This window comes from Dama dama, chromosome 12 (assembly GCF_033118175.1).
Source record: "Dama dama isolate Ldn47 chromosome 12, ASM3311817v1, whole genome shotgun sequence".
NCBI classification, from domain to species: domain Eukaryota; kingdom Metazoa; phylum Chordata; class Mammalia; order Artiodactyla; family Cervidae; genus Dama; species Dama dama.
In genome coordinates this window covers 27,226,863-27,253,290 of record NC_083692.1, presented here as the reverse complement: position 1 = coordinate 27,253,290, position 26,428 = coordinate 27,226,863, and the positions used below count along the sequence as shown (strand labels likewise).

At 37.0% G+C, this 26,428-nt stretch overlaps 1 protein-coding gene across 3 annotated transcripts in view; it reads left to right on the top strand.

Moving 5' to 3' along the window:
- Window positions 1-26,428, top strand: part of SYNE2 (spectrin repeat containing nuclear envelope protein 2) — a 320,326-nt gene that overhangs the window by 134,570 nt on the left and 159,328 nt on the right. For all 3 annotated transcript variants that reach the window (XM_061156908.1, XM_061156910.1, XM_061156909.1), the window contains exons 33-45: window positions 6,467-6,625; window positions 7,260-7,421; window positions 8,444-8,545; window positions 9,494-9,694; window positions 10,471-10,642; window positions 11,173-11,285; window positions 12,411-12,613; window positions 13,341-13,460; window positions 13,559-13,850; window positions 14,908-15,059; window positions 15,951-16,260; window positions 17,442-17,606; window positions 20,574-20,915. In XM_061156908.1, the coding sequence (XP_061012891.1) occupies window positions 6,467-6,625; window positions 7,260-7,421; window positions 8,444-8,545; window positions 9,494-9,694; window positions 10,471-10,642; window positions 11,173-11,285; window positions 12,411-12,613; window positions 13,341-13,460; window positions 13,559-13,850; window positions 14,908-15,059; window positions 15,951-16,260; window positions 17,442-17,606; window positions 20,574-20,915 (2,493 nt within the window). The remainder of the gene's footprint in view (window positions 1-6,466; window positions 6,626-7,259; window positions 7,422-8,443; window positions 8,546-9,493; window positions 9,695-10,470; window positions 10,643-11,172; window positions 11,286-12,410; window positions 12,614-13,340; window positions 13,461-13,558; window positions 13,851-14,907; window positions 15,060-15,950; window positions 16,261-17,441; window positions 17,607-20,573; window positions 20,916-26,428) is intronic.

The following is a 26,428-nucleotide window of genomic DNA, read 5'->3' as shown; positions in this document are numbered from 1 at the left end:
TATTACCAGCAGAAAGCTGCTTCTTTCCTGATTAGGTGAGGTAGCATCTGGAAAGGGCCTGTAGAGTGCCTAGTACTTAATCAACCCATTAATGGTATAATATGCTTTCTGGGCAAGTTATTTATCTGACTAATAAAACTTCTTTCTCCTTCAGGCAGTAAGCCGCTCTCCTGGGTGAGTCCTTCTGCTGGGAATCTAGGTTCAGGTCTTGATCCCTCTGCCATAATTAGCCCCTCTAATGGCTATTGTCTTTTTTCCACTTGGGCTATGTTAAAAAAAAAAAAAATAGACTGTGGGGAGGCTTATAAACAACATAAATTTGTTTCGTATCATTCTGAAGACAGTTCTCACAGTTTATAACATTCTGTCCTTGACCCAAAACATGTACTTCTTACATGTAAAGTTTTTCATTCTTTCCCATAAGCCCTAGAAGTCTTTTTAAAATTAATTTATTTTTAATTGGAGGAATTGCTTTACAATATTGTGTTGGTTTCTGCCATGTATCAACATGAATCAGCCATAGGTATACATATGTCTGTAGCCCTAGAAGTCTTTCTCCAGCAAAGTCCAGCAGCTCATCTAAATTAGATATGAATGAAACTTAAGGTTCAGTTCATTTTGAGGGAAATTCCTCTTGTTTATCTAAAACAGATAGACTGACAGAAATTCCACCAGTAAAGAGGGATTCATTCAGAATCAACATAGAATTGCATTTTGGGGTCTGCAACTATTGAAGTCATGTGCGGGTCCTTACACAGCAATGAAAGGAGAATGCTTTTATATGGGGGAAAAGGAAGCTGGGCAGCCAGCAGTATACAGTTCATGGCCTTTCATTGGCTAAGGCCTTGCTGATAAAGGAATCTTTCTTCTTCCTATTGGGCTCTGCTACCCCATCTGGTCTCCTGACTCTGTTTAATTGAGATTTCTTAATTGAGATTTCTTAATTCACTTTCTTATACACTACAACTGTGAACCCATGAAACCAAACAAATTATGTGCTTTCAAAAATATAGTGGTGGAACAGGTATAGGATAGACATCAGGAAAGAAGTATCGGTTCCCCCAGGTAAGTCCAAAACCTAACAAGGCAAACAAAAGTAAACCTTAAGTCTTGAGAATAATCCTCTCTGGCTTGATGTTCCACCTACCAGGCCCACTGTGATGGCATAGCCTTACCACCCCCCGCCCCCGACGCCCAGCTTGGCTGGACAGGTTAGCAACTTTCTCTGTAAACAAAGAAATAAAGTAAGGATAGAGGTTAAATAACTTTCCAAAGATTATATGGCTAATAAGTGACAGAATTATTATTGAAGCTCAGCCTGTCTGATTACAAAGTTGTGTTTCAATCATATTATTGTCTTCTCTGACTGAAGACATATTTGAAATGTGTATTGTAGAAGTAAAAAATGTCTAACTTTATACCTCTTTCTCAAGTGTAAAGATTTACTCACAAGAATGTCTTGAAATTAATGAAACAAGTAATTATATTTAAGAAATGTATAAATGTCCAGGTTTTTACTATTAGATTGAGAATCTTATATCTCGCATGGTATCTTCGTATATTTGCTGAAATAATGTATCATTTTGTATGGGAGATATAGAAGTACACTTGTGTTTAATCGTTTTCTCTAATGCTTTTTTTTACCTGTCTGGAAAAAGCAAATTGTGGTACCAGCTGTTAATGTAACTCTCTGTTAATTTTGTGATGACTTAGGTATGGTCTTGAGAAAACAGTCGACCTCTGGCATGTGTATTTCCATGATACTTTGCACCAGTGGCTGAAATATGATACCACTGAGAACTTTTGTCCTTAAGAACCATAGAAACCTGGATGTTTATCTAGGGTACCGTGCTGAATTTCCACTCTCTTTAATGAAAGGCAGAAGTGCAAAAGTAAGACTGGAAGGCTAGAATGTCAGGGGACTATTAAAGTTCGGGAAATGTCAGAGGTATCTGGTTTCCTTTGTTTACTCCTTCCATTCATTGTAGGACAAAACCTGCAGCTCCTGTCAGCACTAGAGGTGTCCTCTCCTGCCCTTGCTTTTATCATCACCCACCAATGGCCTGTGTCGGTGTAACAACAAAGCTCTTTGAATGTAATAAAAAACAGGATACATATATATATATGTACATGCATATATATATATATATATTTTCATTTAATTGAACAAGTGTCTATTATGCTCAATGTAAAGTGTCCTGAATGGATAGGAAAAAAAACACCAGAGTCTACATCTCCGCTCTGCCAAAGTATTAGTCAGCTTCAGGTCAGGAGACAGAGACTGCCCAGTTTTGTTTTGTTTTGTTTTGTTTTTTCATTTAAAAGGTTTAAGTAAATTTCATTTTTTAAATTGAACTTTTAATTTGAAGTAATTATAGATTCACATAGAATTATAAGACATAATACAGAGAGATCCTGTGTACCCTTTACTAAGTTTTCCCAATGGTAATGTCTGGTGTAACTATAGTACAATATTGCAGTCAGGTTGCAGACAATGATACAATCACGAGAAAGAACACTTCCATCACCACATGATACCTGGTGTGGTCACCTTATAGCCCTACTATTTCCCTCTTGCTCCCACCTCCTCACAACCACTAATATGTTCTTCTTTTCTGTAATTTTGTCATTGCAAAAAATGTTATATAAATGAAATCATACAGTGCATAACCTTTGCAACCCCATGGACTATACAGTCCATGGCATTCTCCAGGCCAGAATACTGGAGTGGGTAGCCTTTCCCTTCTCCAGGGGATCTTCCCAACCCAGGGATCAAACCCAGGTTTCCCACATTGCCGGTGGATTCCTTACCAGCTGAGCCACAGGGAAGCCTAAAACATAACCTTTAGGGATTGGTTATTTTCATTCGGCATAATTTTCTGGAGATTCGTCCAGGCTCTTCCATACATTGATAATTTGTTCTCTTTTCTTGTTGGGTGGGATTCCATGGTGTGAATGTACCACAGCTGGTTTAATGGTCACTGCCAAAGGACGTCTGGATTGTTTCTAGTTTTGAGCTGTTATAAAGCTTTATATTTATAAAGCTGCTATAAATATTGGTATAGGGTGTGTGTGTGTGTGTGTCTTTATTTGTCAGGGATAAATGCCCTGGAGTATAGTTCCTGGGTTGTGTGTTAATTTTTCAAACTGTTTTCCAGAGTGGCTGTACCATTTTACATTCTTACCAGCAATGTATGAGGGATCCAGTTTCTGCACATCTTTACCAGCATTAGATAGATATCTTTTTGTTTTAGTCATTTTTATACACATGTAGTGATATCGCTCTGTGGTTTTCATTGGCATTTTCCTAATTGCTAGTGGTATCAATCAGCTTCTCTTGTGCTCATTTCCCATCTGAATGTCATCTTTGCAGAAATCTCTTTTCATATCTTTTGCTCATTTTCTAATTAGATCATTTTTTCTTTTAACTGTCGAGTTTTGAGAGTTTATATATGTATATATATTCTACACACTGGTCACTTTTCTGATATATGGTTTGCAAATATTTTCTCCCAAACTGTAGCTTGCCTTTTTACCTCCCTAACAGGGTCTTTGCAAACAAAAGATTAAAATTTTGGTAAAGGTTGGTTTATCAGTTTTTCCTTTCATAGATTGTACTTTCGGTGTCAAAGTCTCAGAATTGTTTGCCTGGCACAACATCCCGAAGATTTTCTCTTATTTCTTTTTCTAGACGTTTTATGGTGTTATGATTGACATTTAAGTTCATCATCCACTTTGAATCAGTTTTTGTATAAGGTATGAAACTTTGGTCAAGGTTCATGTTTTTGTTTGTAAATGTCCAGTTGCTCCAGCACCATGTGTTGAAAAGATTCCCATTTCTCCCTTAAATTGCTTTTTCATCTTTGTGAGAAATCAGTTGAGTTATTTGTTGGGTTCACTTTGATCTATTGATCTGTGTGTCTGTCCCTCTGCCAATTGATATAATCTTTATTACTGTACCTACATGATAAGTTTTAAAATCAAGTAAACTTCCCACTTTTTTCTTCTTTTTTCAAATGTCTTAGCTATTATAGTTCCCTTATTATTCCATATAAATTTTAAAATAATCCTGTATATATCTACAAAAAATGCTGCTAGGATTTGATAATAATTGTATTAAACTTGTCCATTGGTTTCAGGAAAATTGATAGTTTTACTATGTTGTCTTCTGATCCATGAACTTAGTATGTGTCTGCATTTATCTAGATCTTTGATTTTTTAATTGGCATTTTATAGTTTTCAGCATATAATCACTGTATATGTTTTGTTAGATTTACACCTATTTTATTTCTGAGTAATTGTGGATGATATTATATTAAAAATTTTAGTGTCCATGTATTCATTGTTAGTATAAAGAAATACAGTAGATTTAAATTTTTTTTCAGATTCTTTTCCATTACAGGTTATTACAAGATGTTGAGTATAGTTCCCCGTGCTGGACAGTAGGACCTTGTTGGTTATCTATTGGTTATGCTATATAGTAGTGTGTATCTGCTAATCGCTGACTCCTAGTTTATCCCTCCCTGTTTCCCTTCCCCTTTGGTAACCCTAAATTTGTTCTCTATGTCTGTGAGTCTGTTTCTGTCTTGTACATAAGTTCATTTGTATCTTTTTTTTTTTTTTAGATTCCACATACAAGTAATATCATATGAGATTTGTCTTTTTCTGTTTGACTTACTTCACTTATATGATAATTTCTAGGCCTGTCTTGTTGCTGCAAATGGCATTATTTCATTTTTTTTATAACTGAGTAATATTCCATTGTATATAGGTGCCACATCTTCTTAATCCATTCCTCTGTTGATGGACATTTAGGCTGCTTCTATGTCTTGGCTATTGTAAATAGTGCTGCAGTAAATATTGGGATGCATATATCTTTTTTAATTTGAGTTTTCTCTGAATATTGTGCATGTCTTTTTCCCTGAGTTTTGGAGTTTTCCCCTTTTTTTCTTTTTTAAATTATCAAAGTTTGATAACACAGGAGACTTGGAAAATACAAAACAAAGTTACATACAGTTTCACTATATATTACAACTGAGAAATGCAATCTATTTTTATATGTTTATCTTGTATCCTGTGACCTTCCTGAACCAACATATCAGTTCTAGGGCTGTTTTTGTAGATTCTGTGGGCTTTCTGACATAGATAATCATGTTGTCCACAAATAAAGAAAATTTCATGGCACCCGAAATAGAGGCTTCCTTGTTACTGGTTGAGGGTGGGCATTCTCGCTTTCCACAGGGTTCCACTGCTACCTCCCTGGATCCTCTTTACAGCTCCTTATGTAGCATCCCTGACATCATGAGAGAGAGAGAGAAAGAGAGAGAGAGAGAGAGAGAGAAAGAGAGTGTGTGTGTGTGTGTGTGACTGCTCAGCAAGAATGAAGCAGGAATGAAAGTCTCAGCTCTTCTTTTTCCTGGCCTTCTTTTTCCTGGCTGGGGGACAGTGGGGCTCCTGTTATACCTGGAGATGGTGGTGATCTAGGCTCTCTGCTTGACCTTTGCTGGTACAGGATGGGGTTGGGCCACGTGTTTTCTAAGGTATTTTGCTCCAGTGGGTGTTTCCTAAAAGTTTTCTGTTTTGCTGCGTTGTCCTATTCCTGGTTCTTTGGCTGAAGAGAAGAGATTTTTCTTGGTCTCTACACGTGGATGTTGCCAGATTCTGACTTCTCCAGCACACACTCTGGGATATGTAAGGGAGAAGAAAAATTCAGGGAACTCATCACCAGCTGGCTTCAGGAGCTGATACCCCCAGCCATTCTCCCTCCTTGATCTCCTCACTTTTTAGTTTTCTTAAGTCTGTTTTGTAGGTGGTGTCCAGGGTTTTTAGTTGTACTTAATAGGAATAAGGAAAATTATGTTCAGTGCGTATTCCCAGAAATGGAAGTCCCGTCCCCCATGAGGATATAATTTTTAGTATTTTATTTATGAGAAGTCACTATTTTCAAGTTTTATATAATCACTAAAAATGCTTGTGTAAGTTAATAAATTGAGTGGAAACATTAGAATTGCATTACTCAATGCTCAAATTTTATTTTGTAGTTTAAAATCGTTGGCCTTCTGACAGTGTTTCACCTTCTATGTTAGAAATGATGTGGGAGTTAAAATCATGAAAGATTAAACTAGAAGTCATATTATTGATGTTTTAGAGCTTTGTCTGTTTTAATCAGATGTAATTTCTTCAAAATTACAAAAATGGTTCCTATTGGAGCAGTCTAGGAGCTGTCATTTTTCAGACCACTGAATAGAGGTGACTTTTTTGGTAAAATATTATTTCATTTGACTAGAAGCATAGTTTTAGACTATTATAAATATTTCATCATGCAGAGTGGGATGACGAATTTGGGTGTAGGATTACTATTAAACCAGAAGTTTAGGATTCTAATAATTTTTCGTTGAAAAGTGGAACAATAAGTCTTACCAGTTTGTGTCAGTATATCAAAACATGTTTCATATCACTTTTACAGATTGAAGTTGTTAAAGAAGAATTTAATGAACACTTAGAAATTGTAGACAAGATAAACCAGATCTGCAAAAATCTGCAGTTTCATCTAAATAAAATGAGAACCTTTGAAGAGCCTCCTTTTGAGAAAGAAGCTAATATTATTGTGGATAGATGGCTTGATGTAAGTGATAATTTGATTGGCTAGAAATTCTGCTTTATAACAATTAAATTGACCTTTTGCACCTTTAATGTTTTTATCTAACTACAAAATTCAAAAGTGCTTATTATAAAAAAAGTTCAAATAATATAAAATTTATTACTTAGGATTTAACTTTACCCCAGAGTTAGGTACTACTAAGAAATGGGTCCATACTCTTTTAGATCTACAAGTGCATACTCGACTTATTTAAAATAAGCTAGATAATATATTACTCATCTATGCAGGTTATTGATGTTCAGCTTTGTATTTATTTACTAATTTTTGGTTGAATAGTAATGATACTTTATGAATTACAAATTAAGAATTTGTATATTTTGAGCTGGATTTTTGAAAACTTCTTTTATCATTGTGGTTTAGAAATGAGGAAGACTATTTCTTTCAGTTGTTTATAAACTGCAGCAAATCAGCTAAGTTATTTTTGTAGAATAATGAACTACATGGTATATTAAAGCAAAATTTTTGTTGATAAATAAAGCAAATAATTTAGTAAGTAAAGGTAATCTAAAATTTTATCTTAAAGTTGTGTTTGATTGAAACAGTGGTTCTTATACTTTTCACCATTCAATGTATTATTTTTATTTTTTAATTATGGCAGATAAATGAGAAGACAGAGGACTACTATGAAAATCTTGGTCGAGCTCTAGCTTTATGGGACAAACTTTTTTACTTAAAAAATGGAATTGATGATTGGACTGAAAAGGTCCTTCAAAAATTGGAATTACATCAACTGACTGAAGAGGAAACAGAAAAACTGAAGGTAATTGAACAGAAATAGAACATATGTCCTTTTTATAGATATTGGCATTTTATTATCAAGTTTGCTTTCTTGAAGAAGGATAGAGAAATCACAAAGAAATCCTTTATTTCTTTCATTATTCCTCGAGGGAGACCTAAATTCCATTGTCTTCTTTGTGGTAATCCAGGAAGATGTTAGCAGGTATTAATGTGGGTTCATAGACAACCTAGAGGTTCATAGATAAAAGTGACCTTGGGGATGGGTCAAGTGTGTGGCAGCTTGAAGCAGGATCTTAGTTCTGTGGCTGGGAATGAACCTGTGCCATAGTAGTGAGGGCGCTGTACCTTAACTACTAGACCACCAGCAACTACTGACTAGAAGCTACGCTCTGGCTCTTGTGTTTTTTGGAAAAGAATTTCAACAAAGAGACATAAAATAGTGAAACAGGTAGCTGTCTCTTTATTAAGAGAAAAGTATATATGGATAGGCACATGGATGGCCTCAGAGGAAGACAGGAAGAGAGTCGTGCAGTTATATGTGGTTCAGTGTAATATAAAAATGTATGTGTGCATGCATTATGACTTTACAATATACCAAGTCTGATGCTTCAAATCTTTTATTCTCTAATTTTGGTCACTTTATTCACTTTTAAGTTCATATATCCATTTTTATACTTTTGGAAAAGACTTTCCAAATGTGTTATTGCCAGAGTGTTTCACTCAGCTATAACATATGCCTGCTAATGAAGACACTTAGTTTTTTTTTTTTTATTCCATTTATTTTTATTAGTTGGAGGCTAATTACTTTACAATATTGCAGTGGTTTTTGCCATACATTGACGTGAATCAGCCATGGATTTACATGTATTCCCCATCCCAATCTCCCCTCCCACCTCCCTCCAGACACTTAGTTTTGTATCTCCCAGGACTCTGTCAAAAATCAAGTGGTTAGGAAAAATTCAAGACTCTTTTAGTTGCTAAAAGAGTAACAGAAAATAAGGTATAAAATAAAAATATATTTTCTATTGACATTGTGTGTTTTAGGAAGAGTTACAAGTCCATGAACAAAAACCTTCAGAATTTTCTAAAAGAGTGGCTAAAATACAGTTCCTGCTTCAAAGCAGTGAAATACCTCTTGAATTACAGGTAAGAGAATTTCTGTTTAAAAGTTGCAATTAAAAATGCTCTCTATCCTCAATAGTAATATTTATAAACCAGAATTCTAAAACTTAAACCTAAAATAAAAACAGGGTCATTATTTGATTCACCTTTATTCGTGTCCAACCAAATTTTTAACAGCATAATTTATTATATTTGTTCCAATTTAGAATGAGTAATTTTTTGCATTGTTTTATTCTCAATTCACTTATTTCACAGACCTCTTGTGTGGAAGGGGAGATGTAACTGTGCTCCCATGTAAAGTAACAAGGGTTTCCTCATAAGTGTTTTTGGGCATAAGAGGGAGTAATATGGCTCAATGATTCCAGGTTTATTAGTTACTAGACAGAGAAACAGAGAGATTGCCCCAACTGTGATTTTTCTGTTGTATGGAGAGATTTGTTAGTCTTTTACTTAAACCAAAATGCAAAAGTGCCCGAACATGAGCTCTGGAGTCAAACTTTCTCGGGGAGGGTCTTGCTCTGCCACCTGCCAACTTTGTGGTCTTGGGCAAGTTGCTTATCCTTCTCAAGCCTGAATTTTGTATATAAAATACTTACCGTGATTCTGTGTACATAATAAACAGTAAATGCTGGCTATTTACTTTTTTATATATATGTTTTAATATTATTTTCCAATGAGCACCATGAGATAGTGCCTCAGCTGGTATGCTAAATAAAACTTGTTTCAAGGGGAAGAATTCAGTTACTCTCTTAGAAAAAAATTAGAATGTCAATTTCAGTTTTTCATGTTACTCTATTTTTTTAACAGCAATATTTAAACTGTTGTATCATCATGTAGAACAGGGAAAAATCAGAGAGAGCTGATTTCACATTGAAATGAACAAAGTTTCAACTCATTCTTCAGCAATGCAGTTGTCTTAAAATCTAGTTAAATCAAATCCGTGACAGTACTTCACATGTTTCATAATTTCAGGTCATGGAGTCTTCTATTTTGAACAAGATAGAACATGTGAAAATGCGTTTAACAGGAGGATCCACCTATGGTGCAATCAGTGGCAACACAGCTGAGCTGAGGGAGGATCTTGACCAGGCCAAGACCCAGATTGGAATGACCGAGTCTCTCTTAAATGCCTTGTCTCCTTCCGACAGCTTGGAGATCTTTACTAAACTAGAGGTACTTGCTAGCTACTTCTCTTCTGTGGCTCAGATTTATTTTCACACTTATTTCTGGTGGTCTTATCCTTTTGAAATTAATACAAATAATTATTTTAAAAAATGAAAACCTGGGGAGAAAAGTCAGAAAAACAATTTGTGTATGTTTCACGTTTTAATTGGAGGAGGAAATGGCAACCCTCTCCAGTATTCTTGCCTGAAGAATACCATGGACAGAGGAGCCTGGTGGGCTACAGTCCATATTAAATATCAAATAATTATTGACCACAAAGGAATTAAAAGGTGAGTGAGTTAGTGAAAGTTGCTGAGTTGTGTCTGACTCTCTGATCCCATGGACAGTAGTTCACTAGGGTCCTCTGTCCATTGAATTCTTCAGGCAAGAACACTGGAGTGGGTTGCCATTTCCTTCTCTAGTTAAAAGGTGAAACTGTAAAATATATTTATTGGGGCTTCCCTGGTGGCTCAGATGGTAAAGAATCTGACTGCAATGTGGGAGACCTGGGTTCGATCCCTGGGTTGGGAAGATCCCCTGGAGAAGGGAATGGCTTCCTGTCTGGAGAATCCCATGGGCAGAGGAGCCTGGTGGGCTATAGTTCATGGGATCACGAAAGTCAGACTTGACTGAGTGACTAAGCATATACATTTATTATCTAAGAGAAAGCAGATCCACCCAGTAACAAATTATCTAGGTTTTAATAGAAACAATGGATACCTAATATTCTGTGTGTAAATTGAGCCCGTTTTAAGTATTGGTTGTTTGTTTGTTTGTTTATTTAGGAGATTCAACAACAAATTCTACAGCAGAAGCACAGTATGATATTACTTGAGAATCAAATAGGTTGTCTGACTCCTGAACTCTCTGAATTAAAAAAGCAATATGAAAGTGTCAGTGATTTATTTAATACCAAAAAAAGTGTTTTGCAAGATCACTTTTCTAAGTTACTGAATGGTGAGTGCAATGCTTCCTTACTGTTTCTGGGAATATTGAAAAGTGAATAGGTACTGTGAACACAAGGGCTAATTAATCTAAGCTTCACTTAGAGATGATGGTTGCACAGAGCCTATTTAAGGAAATAATATTCACATGAATCTTTTGGGAGCAAACACCACTGATGTATGCCTATTATAAAAGACATGTCTTTTGTTCAAGTCCCAGATCTTTATTTCATGAAGGAGAGGCACCTGGGTCCTAGTGTTTGACCTGCCCACTGTGGTCAGAGTTGGGGAGATGCCTCTGAGCAGGCTGCCCTTGTAGGTTTCTGTGTGTGTCTTGTATGATTGGAAAGGAGGTTTGGTATAGAAAATATGCCACAACTATTGTGTAGGTTCTTTTAACCCTCAAAATTACGTTTTAGTTTATTACCATTTTACAGTGACTTGTACCTATGGCATGGGGAACAAGTTTCAGAATCTCTCAATTTAACAACGTAGGTGAAGTCGTCTTTGAATAAATACAGCTTCCTTTGTTTTTTCCTACAGATCAGTGCAAGAACTTTAATGATTGGTTTGGCAGCATTAAAATGAACCTTAAGGAGTGTTTTGAACCATCAGAAACGAAAAAGAGTGTGGAGCAAAAACTACAAAAACTTTCTGTAAGAAGACATATATAAATTTCATTCAAAATTTATCAAAATTAAAATACTGGAGGCAGAACTGTATATAAGTAGATAGGATAATAGTTATTTTGACTTAGTAATTTCCGTACATAAGGTAATATTTACAAAAAAAAAATCTGACCTTTTCTCAAATATTTTGACACTCTATGTTTACTGGGTAAAGTTGCAAGTGACTTAAACAGAAAATAGTTTTCACAACTTTTCTAAGATGCTGTTTAATGTTTGCTGGTGAATTCAGTTGTGTTGAAATCATATTTGATAAAAAGAAATAAAGGCTTTACTTAATTTGGCTCCACTCAATTTCCTGTAACAGATTGCTTGACTTTTTATAGAATCTCTTCCCAGCCATATTTTTTCTAAAAATTGTAATTGAATTTTAATATACTGCTGATGGGAGTGAAGTAGAAGGTAGCCTGAGATAAGAGGCATTAATAGGACATTTAAAATGTGTATGGCACCCTCAATTCTTGATCAGTTTATGGTAGATTATCAAGTATTTTAGGTGATAAGTTATGCTCTCCAGCTTATTGATGGCATTAAATGTCCCCAGTATATTCCTTGCTTTGGTGATAACCATTCTTTATCGACGGAATCATTTTTCTTCTCTTTTTTTCATTTAGAGTTCCAACTTTTTTCTTTTCTTTAAATTTGCTCATTCCATGGGTCTCAGCAATTGATACTCAAACATTGAAACCCAGACGTTGAAATAAAATTCTGATTTTGACAAAGTTGAGTAGAGAGTAGGCTGTCTGGTTTTACATATTGTTTGCCAGAAAGGTGCAAATAATTAGGAGAAGTTGAATGGAATATGGCTTTCCCAGTCTCTCTCCCACTGACCCACACGGTGGCATCATTTTGCTTGATGTGATTCCTGGAGAGTCAGATGCAAATGCCAATGTATACACACAGTCTGGAATTGATATAAATAATCTTTTGATCATTTGCCATTGGAGTTAGCTGCATCTCCATCACTCTTCTTTTATAGAGGAAGTTATGAAGATGGCTTGTCTGTGTACTGTCTTGGAGAAGTTATCAGTGGGGTGACAGGGACCACACTGAGGCTTGCCTGTAGGATATAATTCACTTTTTGTCTTTCTTAAGGATTTTTTGACTCTTGAAGGAAGAGGCAGTGAAATCCAGCAAGTGGGAACTGTACTGAATCATGTGAAAAAACATCTGCCCAAAGCACCTGTTAAGAAGCTTAACAGTTGGATCGTAAGTCAAGAAGTTGAATTAGAAAAAATGGAGTCCATATGCCAGGCACGAGCAAGGGAGCTGGATGAGTGCGTGCAGCAGCTACTGAGGTAGGAAGCAGAGGTGATCTTTCATAGTGAACTTACTATGAAAGTTTTACTCATATAAACTCTTCATGTGTACTCCGCCTCAGTACAGCTAGCAGTGGGATACATATACACACGAATTTCAAAAATAAAATATGTACTTTCAAACCCGTGTTTGACACTAGGGATACAGAGGTTTGGAGAATTCTTCAAATTATGGCAAAGGTTCAGGGGAGAGCCCACAAATATTTTCTGTTTGTTTCTTATTCTTTGTGATATATCTCATACTCATGCTCATCGCTAAGTCATGTTCGACTTTTTGTGACCCCAGGGACTATAGCCCGCCAGGCTCCTCTGTCCATGGAATTCTCCAGGCATGAATACTAGAGTGTGTTATCATTTCCTCCTCTAGGGGATCTTCCCGACCCAGGGATCAAACCCAAGTCTCCCACATTGGCAGGTGGATTCTTTACCACTCAGCCACCTGGGAAGCTTATGATATATATTTATGACTTATTAGAATTTCACTATAATACATGCTATTATTATACAGATTTTAATGTTATAATTTTGCCTCTAAATTTGTTATTTATCACATTATTTTGTATATAATGTTACAGTTTTTTTTTTTATAAAGAATAATTAAAAAAAAGTAAAAAACCTGGTTGGTTTACAAGATTTGTGCCAGTCTTTTCTTCAGATAGACACTTTTTGCTGATTTCATATTTTAACATGTGTGATGTTGTTTTAGACTCCAGAATGACCACAGAAACCTGAGCAAGTGGTTGACCAATCAAGAAGAAATATGGAAAGAAATGGAAGGAACACAAGAGAAAACTGAGCTGTTTTGCCAAACTCTAGCTAGAAAGAGGTATGGCTGATCTTGCACAAAATGTGTTTCTTGGGGATATGGTTTCTGAAGGTGTGTTGTGGCTCCTATAATCTTCCAATTATATTTGGAATTTACAGGGAACAATTCGAATCAATGGCCCAGTTGAACAACTCTGTGAAGCAATATGGGATTACTGAGGAAGAAGAAATAGTAACGGAATCAACACATTTGATTGATAGATACCAGACATTATTGAGACAAATATGTGAGATTGACAAAGAGGATAAGTTACCTCCTGCCGAGGACCAGAGTTTTAGTGATCTTGCACATGATGTAATTCATTGGATAACGGGGATTAAAGAGTCCCTTATGGTTTTGAATTCATCTGAAGGCAAAATGCCACTTGAGGAAAGAATCCATAAAATAAAGGTATAACTGTGGAAACTAAATGTCAGAGGTCAGGATGAACTCCAATTTTTAAAAGATTTAGAGGAAAATTGCAGAGATTTGTTTGTTAATGGAAAATTGGATCACTGTGGATTGGGTGAGAAATTCAGATGACTGAGCTTACAAAAGAGAAGGGCTGTGATGGATCTAAAATTATTTTAATGCATATAGAAAGGAAAGGTATATCCTCTCTTTGTGAGAACAGTACCCAGTTATTATCTATCTTCACTGAGTGCAGATATGAAATAAAGGCTATAAATTAGAGCTGCAGCAGGTAGGAGTTTGCTAGGATGTTAAAAGAATAGATGTCAGTACATCAGAGGCATTGGCAATATCAAAGGGCTGGAGAAGAGTTCATTTTCAGAGTGGATGTGTACGGTTCCTAAAGGGTATTAGATCCTGAGTGGGTTGAGTATTTCCTGGTTTATCAGATACTAACTGTGGAGGAAGATAATGGTCCAGTTTCAAGGGTTAGTTTGATATACAGAAGCAATCAGAATTGTTTGGGATCACATCTGAAAGGTTTTCCAGAGAAGGTGAATCTGAAGTAGTGTTTCCAAGAAGAGAGGAACTTTATTGGGGCAAAAGAGGAAAATCAAAGTACAGGGAATGAGAATTAATTATGTCGTGCTGGAGAAACAGGAGTTGGCCTGTGACACTGTGCATTTTCCTTTAGGAAGCCGGATACCCACGCTTAGGTGTATAAAGGCGTCTTGTTCAGGTTGTTACCTCAACTCTTTATTTATAAATAATGGTGCAGGTTGGAAGGAGGATTTGCCAGGGATTTTTTTTGTACATAATTTCTTTAAGTACAATTGAGAATTGAGAAGAGAGTAGGTAACGTGACAGATGTTTACTGAGAAGCAGTTCTGTACAATGTGAAGGATATCTTTGTATTTGGGGCATATGTAAAAGTGAAAAGGAAATTTTGAAATATACTCCACAGTTAGAATCTCTGAATGATGTTTATAAGTAAAAAGATATATGTAATCCCCAAGTAGTATGAATGAGATTTTAAGATCATTTTTATTTAATTTAGGAAATCATTTTACTAAAACCTGAAGGGGATGCTAAAATACAGACCATCATGAGTCAGGCTGAGAGCAGCCAGGCTCCAGTGGTTCCAAAGACCCTCACTGATATCAAGAACCAGTGGGACAACACACTCCATTTGGCCAACACATATCTAAGGTAAAGGGCATGCCTTCACCATTTTCATGATTTTTCATTTCACAGTGAAGCCATAACAAGTGTGTTTTGTCTACCTTCTGGATGTAGATATAGTATATCTGTTGGAGAGAAAGTAATGTCAGGGACAACCACAGTGTTGAGGCAGAAACAGAGACTAGTTCTCTGGATCAGACATGAAACTTACTGTCATAATTCCGTTTACTTTGGCTGGTGCATCAACCCACCGTTGGTAACAAATTAACATTGTCTATCATTCCACCTTTAATAACCTCCTCCTGTACCAAACCTCCTGTCCCCAGACAACCTCAGTGTTTACATTACTATAGGATAATTTATGCTTTTAAATATATATGCTAAGAGAAATGTTTATAAATGTCTGAATTACGTGGACATAATTCTGGTGAAAATTCTTAACTCCTTTCACATCAAATCATGATACATTTAATATTTGGTGGAAATGTAAATTTCATATTTTTATAATGAAGCAGTCAGATCAAAATTAGAATCAAGCTGTAGGAAACATAAGCTAGTTAGTTGGCCAATATACTGCTTGCTTATTTGTTTTACTTAAAAAGAAAAACATAGAATAATTATATTTAAACATAATAAAAACTGGAATAGTTTGAAATCTAAATTATTAAACATTTTTCCTCAGATCAAATTATATAATGAAAACAATGGTTTTTTAAAGTCATACTACAACTAATTTTTATCTTGATTTCTGAGTTAAACTTAGGGCCATTTAGGATGTTACAATGCCAAAGAGGTCTCCAGGAATAATGTACAGTAGTGTTATTTTAATGCTTTTTATAATAATGCATGTTGTATTATATGATGCAAAATGCTGTTTTGTTGTGTCATTTCATTTATAAACTATTTTGTAAAATTTAGCCATCAGGAAAAGCTTCTACTAGAAGGCGAGAAGTATTTGCAAAGTAAGGAGGATCTGAGATTAATGCTCACAGAACTAAAAAAGAAACAAGAAGTGGGCTTTGCTCTGCAACCTGGTTTGCAGGAGAAGAAAGCTCAATTAAAAATTTGTAAGAAGTTCCTCCAGAAAGCACAGGATTTGACATTCTTACTAGAGGAGTTAAAATCTCAAGGAAATTACCTCTTAGAGTGCACTAAAAATCCCAACTTTAGTGAAGAGCCATGGCTGGAAATCAAGCATCTACATGAGAGTCTTCTTCAACAACTACAGGTGAAATGCTCAAAACAAAACTTTAAGTGATTGTCCTCAGTATGCATAATTGTGTACTATTTGTGTATGGGACCATCTTTGGAAAATCCAAAGCTTAGATATAAATACTAGCTCCACAAAATGGAGGAATCAATTTGGTCAGTTTTGCTAGAGAAATCTAGTGTGTATTATTTGATGATAGTGTTATCGCCTGTCATCAAAGTTCTCTGTTATCGCCTGTCATCAAAGTTCTCCTCTTCAGGGATTCGAAGGTTTAAAATTTTTTTTCCAAGCCCTCCACAGTGAAAAATGTGGAGTCCTAACCACTGGACTGCCAGGGAATTCCCTTAGGCATTTTTATGTAGGTGATAGTGTCAAAATTGTCCATGCAGCATCCATCCATCCATCCATCAGTTTATCATTGCATTCATCCATCTATCCATCCACACATCCATCTGTCATCTATTGTGATAGTTGTATCCATTATTCTGTATAAACTTTATCAGGTTTCTCCCTTGAGTCTTTCCACATGATCTACAATAAAAGAATTAAGAAGTAAAATGTCATTTTGTCATGAAGCATAGTATTATCTTAAGAGAATTATTTATATTCTTTGCACAATGAAAGTTGGATTCAGTGTAAGGATTGCCTGGATTAGAAATCTCACTTACACAGATAGCAGGAGTTGTGCAGAGGTGAAGATGATGCTCACTTGGCTGTAAGTTATTTAATTGCTGCTTTTCTCATCTGGTGTGGTCACCTTATTTTCTTACTCCAGGAAGAGACCTTGACAGTGGTTTTGCTCTTGAGTTAGGATTACTTTTCCCCAACTTTGGGGTTTGATTCTTAGGAAAGGAATCTGAGGTTAGGTTGATTTCACATAGTCTCATTTCTGAGAAGGATAATTGAGGGAGCTGCTTTATTATGGATGTTTGTGATTTGATGATATAATTTGTAGCCATTTTCATTTTGTAAACCTCTGACAAGTTGTTTTCGGGAGTGAAATGAAAGCAAAGAAACATGGGGTGGGGAACAAATAAATATCTTAACACTAAAAATTTTACTTAACTCTGGATGATTTATGGTCTTATTCCTGTTTCAAGATGAACCCTCATAAAATAAATATTTATGAACAATTTAATTTTTTCTGAGTGAGATAATTCAGAGATCTAATTCATATATTGTCAATGTTTTATTTTTAGGATTCTGTGCAGAAACTAGAAGGTCATGTTCAAGAACACGACTCATACCAGCTTTGCGTCACAGACCTAAACACTGCATTGGACTATATCTCTAAGGAATTTGTCTGTTTTTCTGATAGGCCTGTGGATGAAAGAGCAGTTGAGGAAAAACTGCAGAAACTGCAGGTATTAAGCAATATCCAGAAATGATAGGCATTTAAAAAAATCAGTATTAATCACAACTTGACAAATCAGTGTCCTTGATCAGAAATTCAAATGCTGAAAGGAAAGAAATAAAAAAAGAAAAAGAAATTAAAATGCTGAAAATGCTATTCAGATAACTGTTGGATAAAGTCCTATCTGGTCATGAAAAGTGGGAATGTTCTTCGTTAGTGAGCAAATCCATTTAAATTTGAGTTGGACGGTATTCAGCCCTTTGGACCCTCAGGGATAATTCCACTCATGACCAGTCAGCAGCTGCTGGAGATCTCTGTCTTAGAAAAAAGCACAATGATTCCAGGAGATAAATGGGTAGTCAAATGGTGCACCTAACGCAATAAGGCCAAAGGGGAAATGGTTCAATCTTGCCGTCTTCATCACGGGTGGATGGGAGTTGTGTAATTTTCGCCATCTTTATTTTCATACTCATGGATTATCTTAGAACTCTCTGCAGATGGAGAGCTTTTAAAATTCCCACCCTCACTTCAACAACCCCTCACCTTACACAGTAAGCATTGCATCTCTTTACCCGCATTCTCAAAACACATTCCTTGGAAGCTCACTGTTTGCACAGTCAACACATGCAGTATCCTCTGGAAGAAAACAGTGAAGCATGTTCTTTACTTTACTGTGCTGCTTTCACAGTCCTTTGGAGATTGCATGGGGTGAGTCTCAGGAAGCACTAGTGGCTTGAGTTTGGGAATTTCTGATCTCTTCTTTTTAGGAACTTGGGAATCAAGCAAGACTCTCCCTTCAGAATAGCTTGACACTGTCACAAGACCACCTCCCCCTCCCCTTTTTTTAGGCCACATGGCATGCAGGATCTTAGTTTCCAGACCAGGGATTGAACCTGAACCCCCCTGCAGTGGAAACGCAGAGTCTTAACCAATGGACCACCAGGGAAATCCTACCTCCCTTTTTAACAGTGATAATTTGACAAATGTTGAGTGTCATCATGTCCAAGCCTCTGTTTGGGTGCCTCAGTTCAGTTCAGTTCATTCGCTCAGTCATGTCTGACTCTTTGCAACCCTATGAATCACAGCACGCCAGGCCTCCCTGTCCATCACCAACTCCCAGAGTTTACTCAAACTCATGTCCATCGAGTCGGCGATGCCATCCAATCATCTCATCCTCTGTTGTCCCCTTCTCCTCCTGCCCCCAATCCCTCCCAGCATCAGGGTCTTTTCCAATGAGTCAGCTCTTCGCATGAGGTGGCCAAAGTATTGGAGTTTCAGCTTCAGCATCAGTCCTTCCAATGAACACCCAGCACTGATCTCCTTTAGGATGGACTGGTTGGATCTCCTTGCAGTCCAAGGGACTCTCAAGAGTCTTCTCCAACACCACAGTTCAAAAGCATCAATTCTTTGGTGCTCAGCTTTCTTCACAGTCGTAACTCTCACATCCATACATGACCAATGGAAAAACCATAGCCTTGACCAGACGGACCTTTGTTGGCAAAGTAATGTCTCTGCTTTTTAATCATTTGGGTGCCTCAGATACTGAGAAAAGTATAAGACATGAGCTATAGTTGGAAGGAATCTCAGAAACTATCAAGTTCAGATTCCTCATTTTATATATGATGAGCTAAATGACAGAGCGGGGGCCACTACTTGGGTCGTCTGACCCCACTAGACTTCTGTACTTGAGTGTCTCATAGTTATTTGTGGTTCAGCATGTCCAGAAAATAACTCGTCATCTCCTTCCTTTTCTCTATACCCCGACTCCTTTCCGGTGAGCCTGCTTCTTCTCCTCTGACTCTGGAAATCTACACCATCTCTCTAGGCTGCGGGTCAGAAACCTGGATATCCTTTCTTAGGCCGCCCAGTCTAGATGGACATCAAGAGTTGTCTCTTTCATCTCTGGGTTATCTCTACAATTGGTCTCTCTGCTCTCACCCCCATTATCGCTGCTTTAGAGCAGACCCTCATCTCACAGGTGCCTGTGTTTGTTAGGTTGTCTGAATAGGCTCCCTGCCTGCGGTGTCACCCTCGCTGGTGCAACTTGCCCATGGCCACCTTGTATCTATCCAAAATGCAATCTGGAACTCCCTTCTTCAGCTGAAAATGTTTCAGTGACCTGTGCATATTTGTTAGCATCTATCTTTCCACATTCTATTACAATTGTCTGTTTACTTCTGTGTCACTCTCACTAGGCTATAGGATTGTTAAAGGACTATATTTTACTCATCTATGTAATTTCAAAACTTAATCATATTACTCGCATGAATGAATGCATACTTATTGTATAGTCCATTAGAACAGCGAGTAATAAATACAACATAGTTCACCTAGTAACTTATAGGCTTGTTCTGTTTCAGTAGTAACATCCATACCTGCTGAAGTTTATCAAATTCCTTTTGAGTCTGGAAGTCTCAAATTAGCCTCATTCATTTAAGCATTTAGTAAATATTGATTGAGTTCCTGCTTTATTTAAGATATTGCATTTGATTGATTTAAGCTTTTCTCTGAATTTTAAATGTTAGCACTAGATTCATATAAGCACATACTAAATGATTTTATTCTTTTTAGGGCCTTGCACAAAGTAGGCACTTATTATTTAGTGTTTTGGTTGTGTTTGATTTTAGTATTATTTATATATTAATTAGTATCTTGAACAAAATATATACTCAACAAATAGGAGTTGGCCATTTCCTATTTTCTAGGAATGGGTTGTAAACATATTCTTCATTACTTTTTATAAATGTAATCTTATAAAACCTTCTAGTATCTTATAAAAATCTGTTGGGGAATTTGATCTGGGTCACTACATTAGTTTAAATTTTGCCCAGCGTTTCTTCTTTGTGATATGGGTTGATACATTTCTTACAAAGCTTCCCACTAGTGAAGCAGAATACTCTATAATTTACAAAAGTCAACCAACTCTTGTGATAATTGAACAGTGATACTTTTGTGACAATCTTTTCTCTGCTCACAGGAACTAGAGAATAGTCTCCATTTACAAGATGGCACATTAGAGAAGATTTTAACTTTAGCAAAATCCATCAAGCAAAATACATCTTCAGCAGGACAGAAGATGATTAAAGATGATATAAAATCACTGAAGTGTAAACAAAAAGAGTTGGAAAACAGACTTGAATCTGCTAAGCAGGAGATGGAAAACTGTCTCAACAGCATTCTCAAATCAAAATGCTCAACAGAAAAGAAAGCAAAATTTCCGCTGCCAGGCAGAGAGGAGCAGGTCACTTCTGATGTACAGGAGTCCACTCAGGACTCAGCTGCAGTGGAAAAGTTGGAGGAAGACTGGGAAATAAATAAGGTTAGTGCTTGTGATTGCAGCTCTAAGACATCATGTCTGCGAATGAAGAGGTGTTGTTGTTGTGAATCAAGCCTCCTGATTTCATAATTAAACCCTCAATGTGCTGGCTATTTATGATGCTCACTTGTAAAAAGAGCCCTTAGGAAACTGTCCAGGATTTCAGCGGTGAAATATTACTGTTCATCTGTTAGAAATGTCAGTCATCAATTTAGGTTTATTATTCTCTCTGATATGTAATCAGATACAGTTTCTTGGGTCAAGAGCTCAAAAGCAAATTAGAGAAGGCAAAAGAAAATGTGTTTTACCCATTTCCTTAGGGAAAAAAAAATCTAACAGCTCTATTTTGGTGGGTCTTTTTTTTTTTTTTTTTTTGGTTGATTTCATAATGAAATCAGAGACTGTTTGGAAGGATAGGTGCCTTTATCTTCTTACATTAACCCTATAATGCAAATGTATTTTTAACTGTTGTCAGGTCATTTAGTGTGAGAATAGTAACATTCAGGCTTCTGATCTTCTCTGGGGAGAAGAAAGAAGAATTGTTTTCATTCTAAACATCCAAATGGGTATATTTCCCTGTGGCTCTTAAAGTGCTTTCTCATAGGTGAGAGATTGAAATGGAAAAGGCGCAAAGAGCTATCCAATAAACTACATTTGAAAGAGAGGCTGTTTGGCAGCCTCTCACAGTCCAGGGTCCATTGGGATAACAGAGAAAGTTAGCCCTTTCATTGTCAGCAGTTTATGGAATATGTGATACACAGGGATAAAGAGAATCTGCACTTCTGTTGTCTTCCAAGAGCAGAAATATGTGGAGGGAATTCCCTGTGCTGGTCTAGTGGTTAAGAATCCACCTGCCAATGCAGGGGAGCATGCAGGGTGTCTGGGAAGATTTCACATACCTTGGGGCAGCTAAGCCCATGCACAACTACTGAGCCGGTGCTTTAGAGCTGGCGAGCTCCAACTACTGAGCCCGAATGCTGCGGCTATTGAAGCCCTCATGCCCTAGAGCCTGTGCTCCACAACAAGAGAAGCCTCTGCAATGAGAAACCCACCCACCACAAGAGAGAGGAATCACCCCTGCTTCCACAACTAGAGAAATCCCACGTGCTGCAACAAAGACCCAGTGCAGCCAAAAAAAAAAGAAGAAATGCGTGGAGGACTAGAGGAGCCAGATAGGGTTTCCTAAAATGTGAAACAAGGTCAAATGCCAATGGAATATGTCTCTGACATGAAATCCCACAAACTGTGTTGAATTGAGCTAACAAAGTATGTGTTAAAAGCTTAGGGCCCTGTGATGAGCCTGTTGAAGTTGTATCTGTAAAAGGAACTTTCTTTGTGGTATTTAAAGAGCTGTAAATAAGTAAAAAAGGAAAAATACTTGAGTACTTTTCTATCCTAATACATGACATTGATAAGTAGATTTGCTTAATAACTTAGCTTCTCAGACCCATGTAGGCTGTGAACTCCCCAAATTCAGTAGAATATATTCAAAACTAAAGATCACAACTCAATAATAAAAATTTTTGTTTATTAAGCTTTTACTTACTCTTGGATGATAAGCTATTGATAATTTATGCTACTTCATTAGAATGCTTCTTTTTTTCTTTTTTTTTTTTAGAATGCTTCTTTTTTTAAAAGCAGATGAAGGAATTTAAGTCTTCAAATAATTTTCACAAGCCTGTACTAGAGGAAGCTAGTTTTAGTTTCTAGTAACACTTTTCACACCTTTTTTCCCCTCTATTGTAAACATGAATCTTTTTTCTTTTTTTTTTTAATATGGAAAGGCATTTCATTTCACATATAGCAGTGTGTACATGTCAATCCCAAACTCCCAGTCTATCTCTACCCTCAATCCTGTCCACCTGGTAACCATAAGTTCATTCTCTAAGTCTGTGAGTCTCTTTCTGTTCTGTAAATAAGTTCATTTGTTTCATTTTATTTTAGAGTCCACATATACATGATATATGGTTTTATCTTTCTCTGTCTAGCTACTTTCTTTTGTATAACAGTCTCCAGGTCTATCTATGATGCTGCAAATAGCATTATTTCATTCTTTTTTTGAAATTTATTTTAATTGGAGGGTAATTACTTTACAATATTGTGGTGGTTTTTGCCATACATTGACATGAATCCGCCATGGGTGTGCATGTGTTCCCATCCTGAACCCCCCTCCCCCCTCCCTCCCGATCCCATCCCTCAGGGTCATCCCAGTGCACCAGCCCTGAGTGCCCTGTCTCATGCATTGAACCTGGACTGGTGATCTGTTTCACATATGATAACATACATGCTTCAATACTATTCTCTCAAATCATCCCACCCTCGCCTTCTCCCACAGAGTCCAAAAGTCTGTTCTTTACATCTGTGTCTCTTGTTGTCTCGCATATAGGGTCATTGTTACCATCTTTCTAAATTCTGTATATATGCGTTAGTATATGTATTGGTGTTTTTCTTTCTGACTTACTTCACTCTGTATAATAGGCTCCAATTTCATCCACCTCATTAGAACTGATTCAAATGTATTCTTTTTAATGGCTGAGTAATATTCCATGGTGTATATGTACCACAGCTTTCTTTTCCATTCATCTGCCGATGGGCATCTAGGTTGCTTCCATGTCCTGGCTGTTGTAAACAGTGCTGCGATGAGCATTGGGGTGCACGTGTCTCTTTCAGATCTGGTTTCCTTAGTGTGTATGCCCAGCAGTAGGATTGCTGGGTCGTATGGCAGTTCTATTTCCAGTTTTTTAGGGAATCTCCACACTGTTCTCCACAGTGGCTGTACTAGTTTGCATTCCCACCAACAGTGTAAGAGGGTTCCCTTTTCTCCACACCCTCTCCAGCATTTATTGTTCATAGACTTTTGGATAGCAGCCATTCTGACTGGTGTGAAATGATACCTCATTGTGGTTTTGATTTGCATTTCTCTGATAATGAGTGATGTTGAGCATCTTTTCATGTGTTTGTTAGCCATCTGTATGTCTTCTTTGGGGAAATGTCTGTTTAGTTCTTTGGCCCATTTTTTGATTGGGTCATTTATTTTTCTGGAATTGAGCTTCAGGAGTTGCTTGTATATTTTTGAAATTAATTCTTTGTCAATTGCTTCATTTGCTCTTATTTTCTCCCATTCTGAAGGCTGTCTTTTCACCTTGCTTATAGTTTCCTTCATTGTGCAAAAGCTTTTAAGTTTAATTAGGTCCCATTTGTTTATTTTTGCTTTTATTTCCATTACTCTGGGAGGAGGGTCATAGAAGATCCTGCTGTGATTTATGTCGGAGAGTGTTTTGCCTATGTTTTCCTCTAGAAGTTTTATAGTTTCTGGCCTTAAGTTTAGATCTTTAATCCATTTTGAGTTTATTTTTGTGCCTAGTGTTATAAAGTGTTCTAGTTTCATTCTTTTAACGGTTGGGTACATTAAAAGATGCTTGCTCCTTGGAAGAAAAGCTATGACCAACCTAGGCCGCATATTAAAAAGCAGAGACATTCCTTTGCTGACAAAGGTCTGTCTAGTCAAAGCTATGGTTTTTCCAGCAGTCATGTATGGATGTGAGAGTTGGACCACAAAGAAAGCTGAGTGCTGAAGAATTGATGCTTTTGAACTGTGGTGTTGGAGAAGACGCTTGAGAGTCCCTTGGACAGCACAGAGATCAAACCAGTCAATCCTAAAGGAAATCAGTCCTGAATATTCATTAGAAAGATTGAGACTGAATCTGAAGTTCCAATGGCCACCTGATGTGAAGAACTGACTCATTGGAAAAGACCCTGATGCTGGGAAAGATTGAAGGCAGGAAGAGAAGGGGATGACAGAAGATGAGATGTTTAGATGGCATCACTGACTAGATGGACATGAGTTTGAGCAAACTCCGGGAGTTGGTGATTGACAGGGAAGCCTGGCGTGCTTCACTCTATGGGATCGCAAAGAATCAAACACAACTGAGCAACTGAACTGAATATTCTGTTGTGTATATGTAACACCTCTTTTTTTAAAAAAAAAATTTATTGGAACCTTTGGCCACCTGATGTGAAGAGCCAGTTCTTTGGGAAAGACCCTGATATTGGGAAAGACTGAAGGCAAAAGAAAAAGGGGGTGACAGAGAATGAGATGGTTGGATAACATCACTGTGTCAGTGGACATGAATTTGAGCAAACTCCAGGAGATAGTGGAGGACAGAGGAGCCTGATGTGCTGTAGTCCATGGGGTCGTAGAGAGTTGGACACAGCTTAGTGACAGAACAACAAATCTGAATTTTGTAATACTTTCTTACTTAGCCCCAGTAAAGACATGTGGGCTTCCTTATAGCTCAGTTGGTAAAGAATCCGCCTGCAGTGCAAGAGACACTGGGTCAATTCTGGGTCAGGAAGATCCACTGGAGAATGGATAGGCTACACACTCCAGTATTCTTAGGCTTCCCTTGTGGCTCAGCTGGTAAAGAATCTGCCTGCAATGTGGGAGACCGGGGTTCGATCCCTGGGTTGGGAAGATCCCCTGGAGAAGGGAAAGACTATGCACTCCAGTATTCTGGCCTGGAGAATTCCATGGGCTGTATAGTCCATGGAGTTGCAAAGAATCAGACATGACTGACTGAATTTCACTCCCTCACTCACTCAAGAGATATTTAGATCCAGACCTTTGGCTGACTTTTTCTTTAATATCAAAAATGTTAATGCAGGCTTAGAGGCACAAGAAGTTACAAAATGCAGTCTGAAGGGTGTGGGTGCTTATGATCCAAGATCATACTGGATATTTTTATGGAGGTGAATTTCTAAAATTTTTTAAATATGAAAATACAAAACTGCCTTCCATCTCCCCCTTCCTATATAACTTAAGTGGGATTACAAATTAGGATATGATAAAAAGTGAAGTCTGAGTAACCTCTTAGGATTCTAGGTGTCCATAAAAGGAAATGATAAAAAGGAAATACAGGGTAAGATACATTTTTTTCTTTTTCTTTTTCTAAAAACTCATAAAGCAACATTATAGCTTAACCCATATTGAATGATCTTTCTTGTCCCTTCCTTCCCAAATGTCAACCTTCATGGCATAATTGCTCCTAAAAAAAAAAAAACCAAAACACCTTTTGTCTATGATTGCTACTTGAATTTCTTTGTCATTAGGCATAATGGTCAGTCAGTATGTCTGAATCATTTTTTGTTCATTTTAACATTTTCTGAGTGTTTATCATTTCAATATTTAAATGAACATGGATGATCACAGACATAAAACATGCAAGGCATCCATCTGTAGCTGAGTGACCAGAGACTCAGGGAAGTCAGTACTAGAATGAAGAGGAAGAAAGAGAGTTCATTCCTGGGGTAAATGATGTTTATTTCTGGTGTTGGTTATCCTAGTAAGTCAGTAGAAAAATTTTTGTCTTGGAACATGTAGTTAGGTCATGTGTCAACTCTGTCTTCCAAGTATATTACTTTGCTTTCTGGCCACTATGCAAATCTTGGTTCTTACACTAGAGGTATTATTCTCAATCCAAGATTTATTTCTTTACAGGAGTAACTTACATGGTATA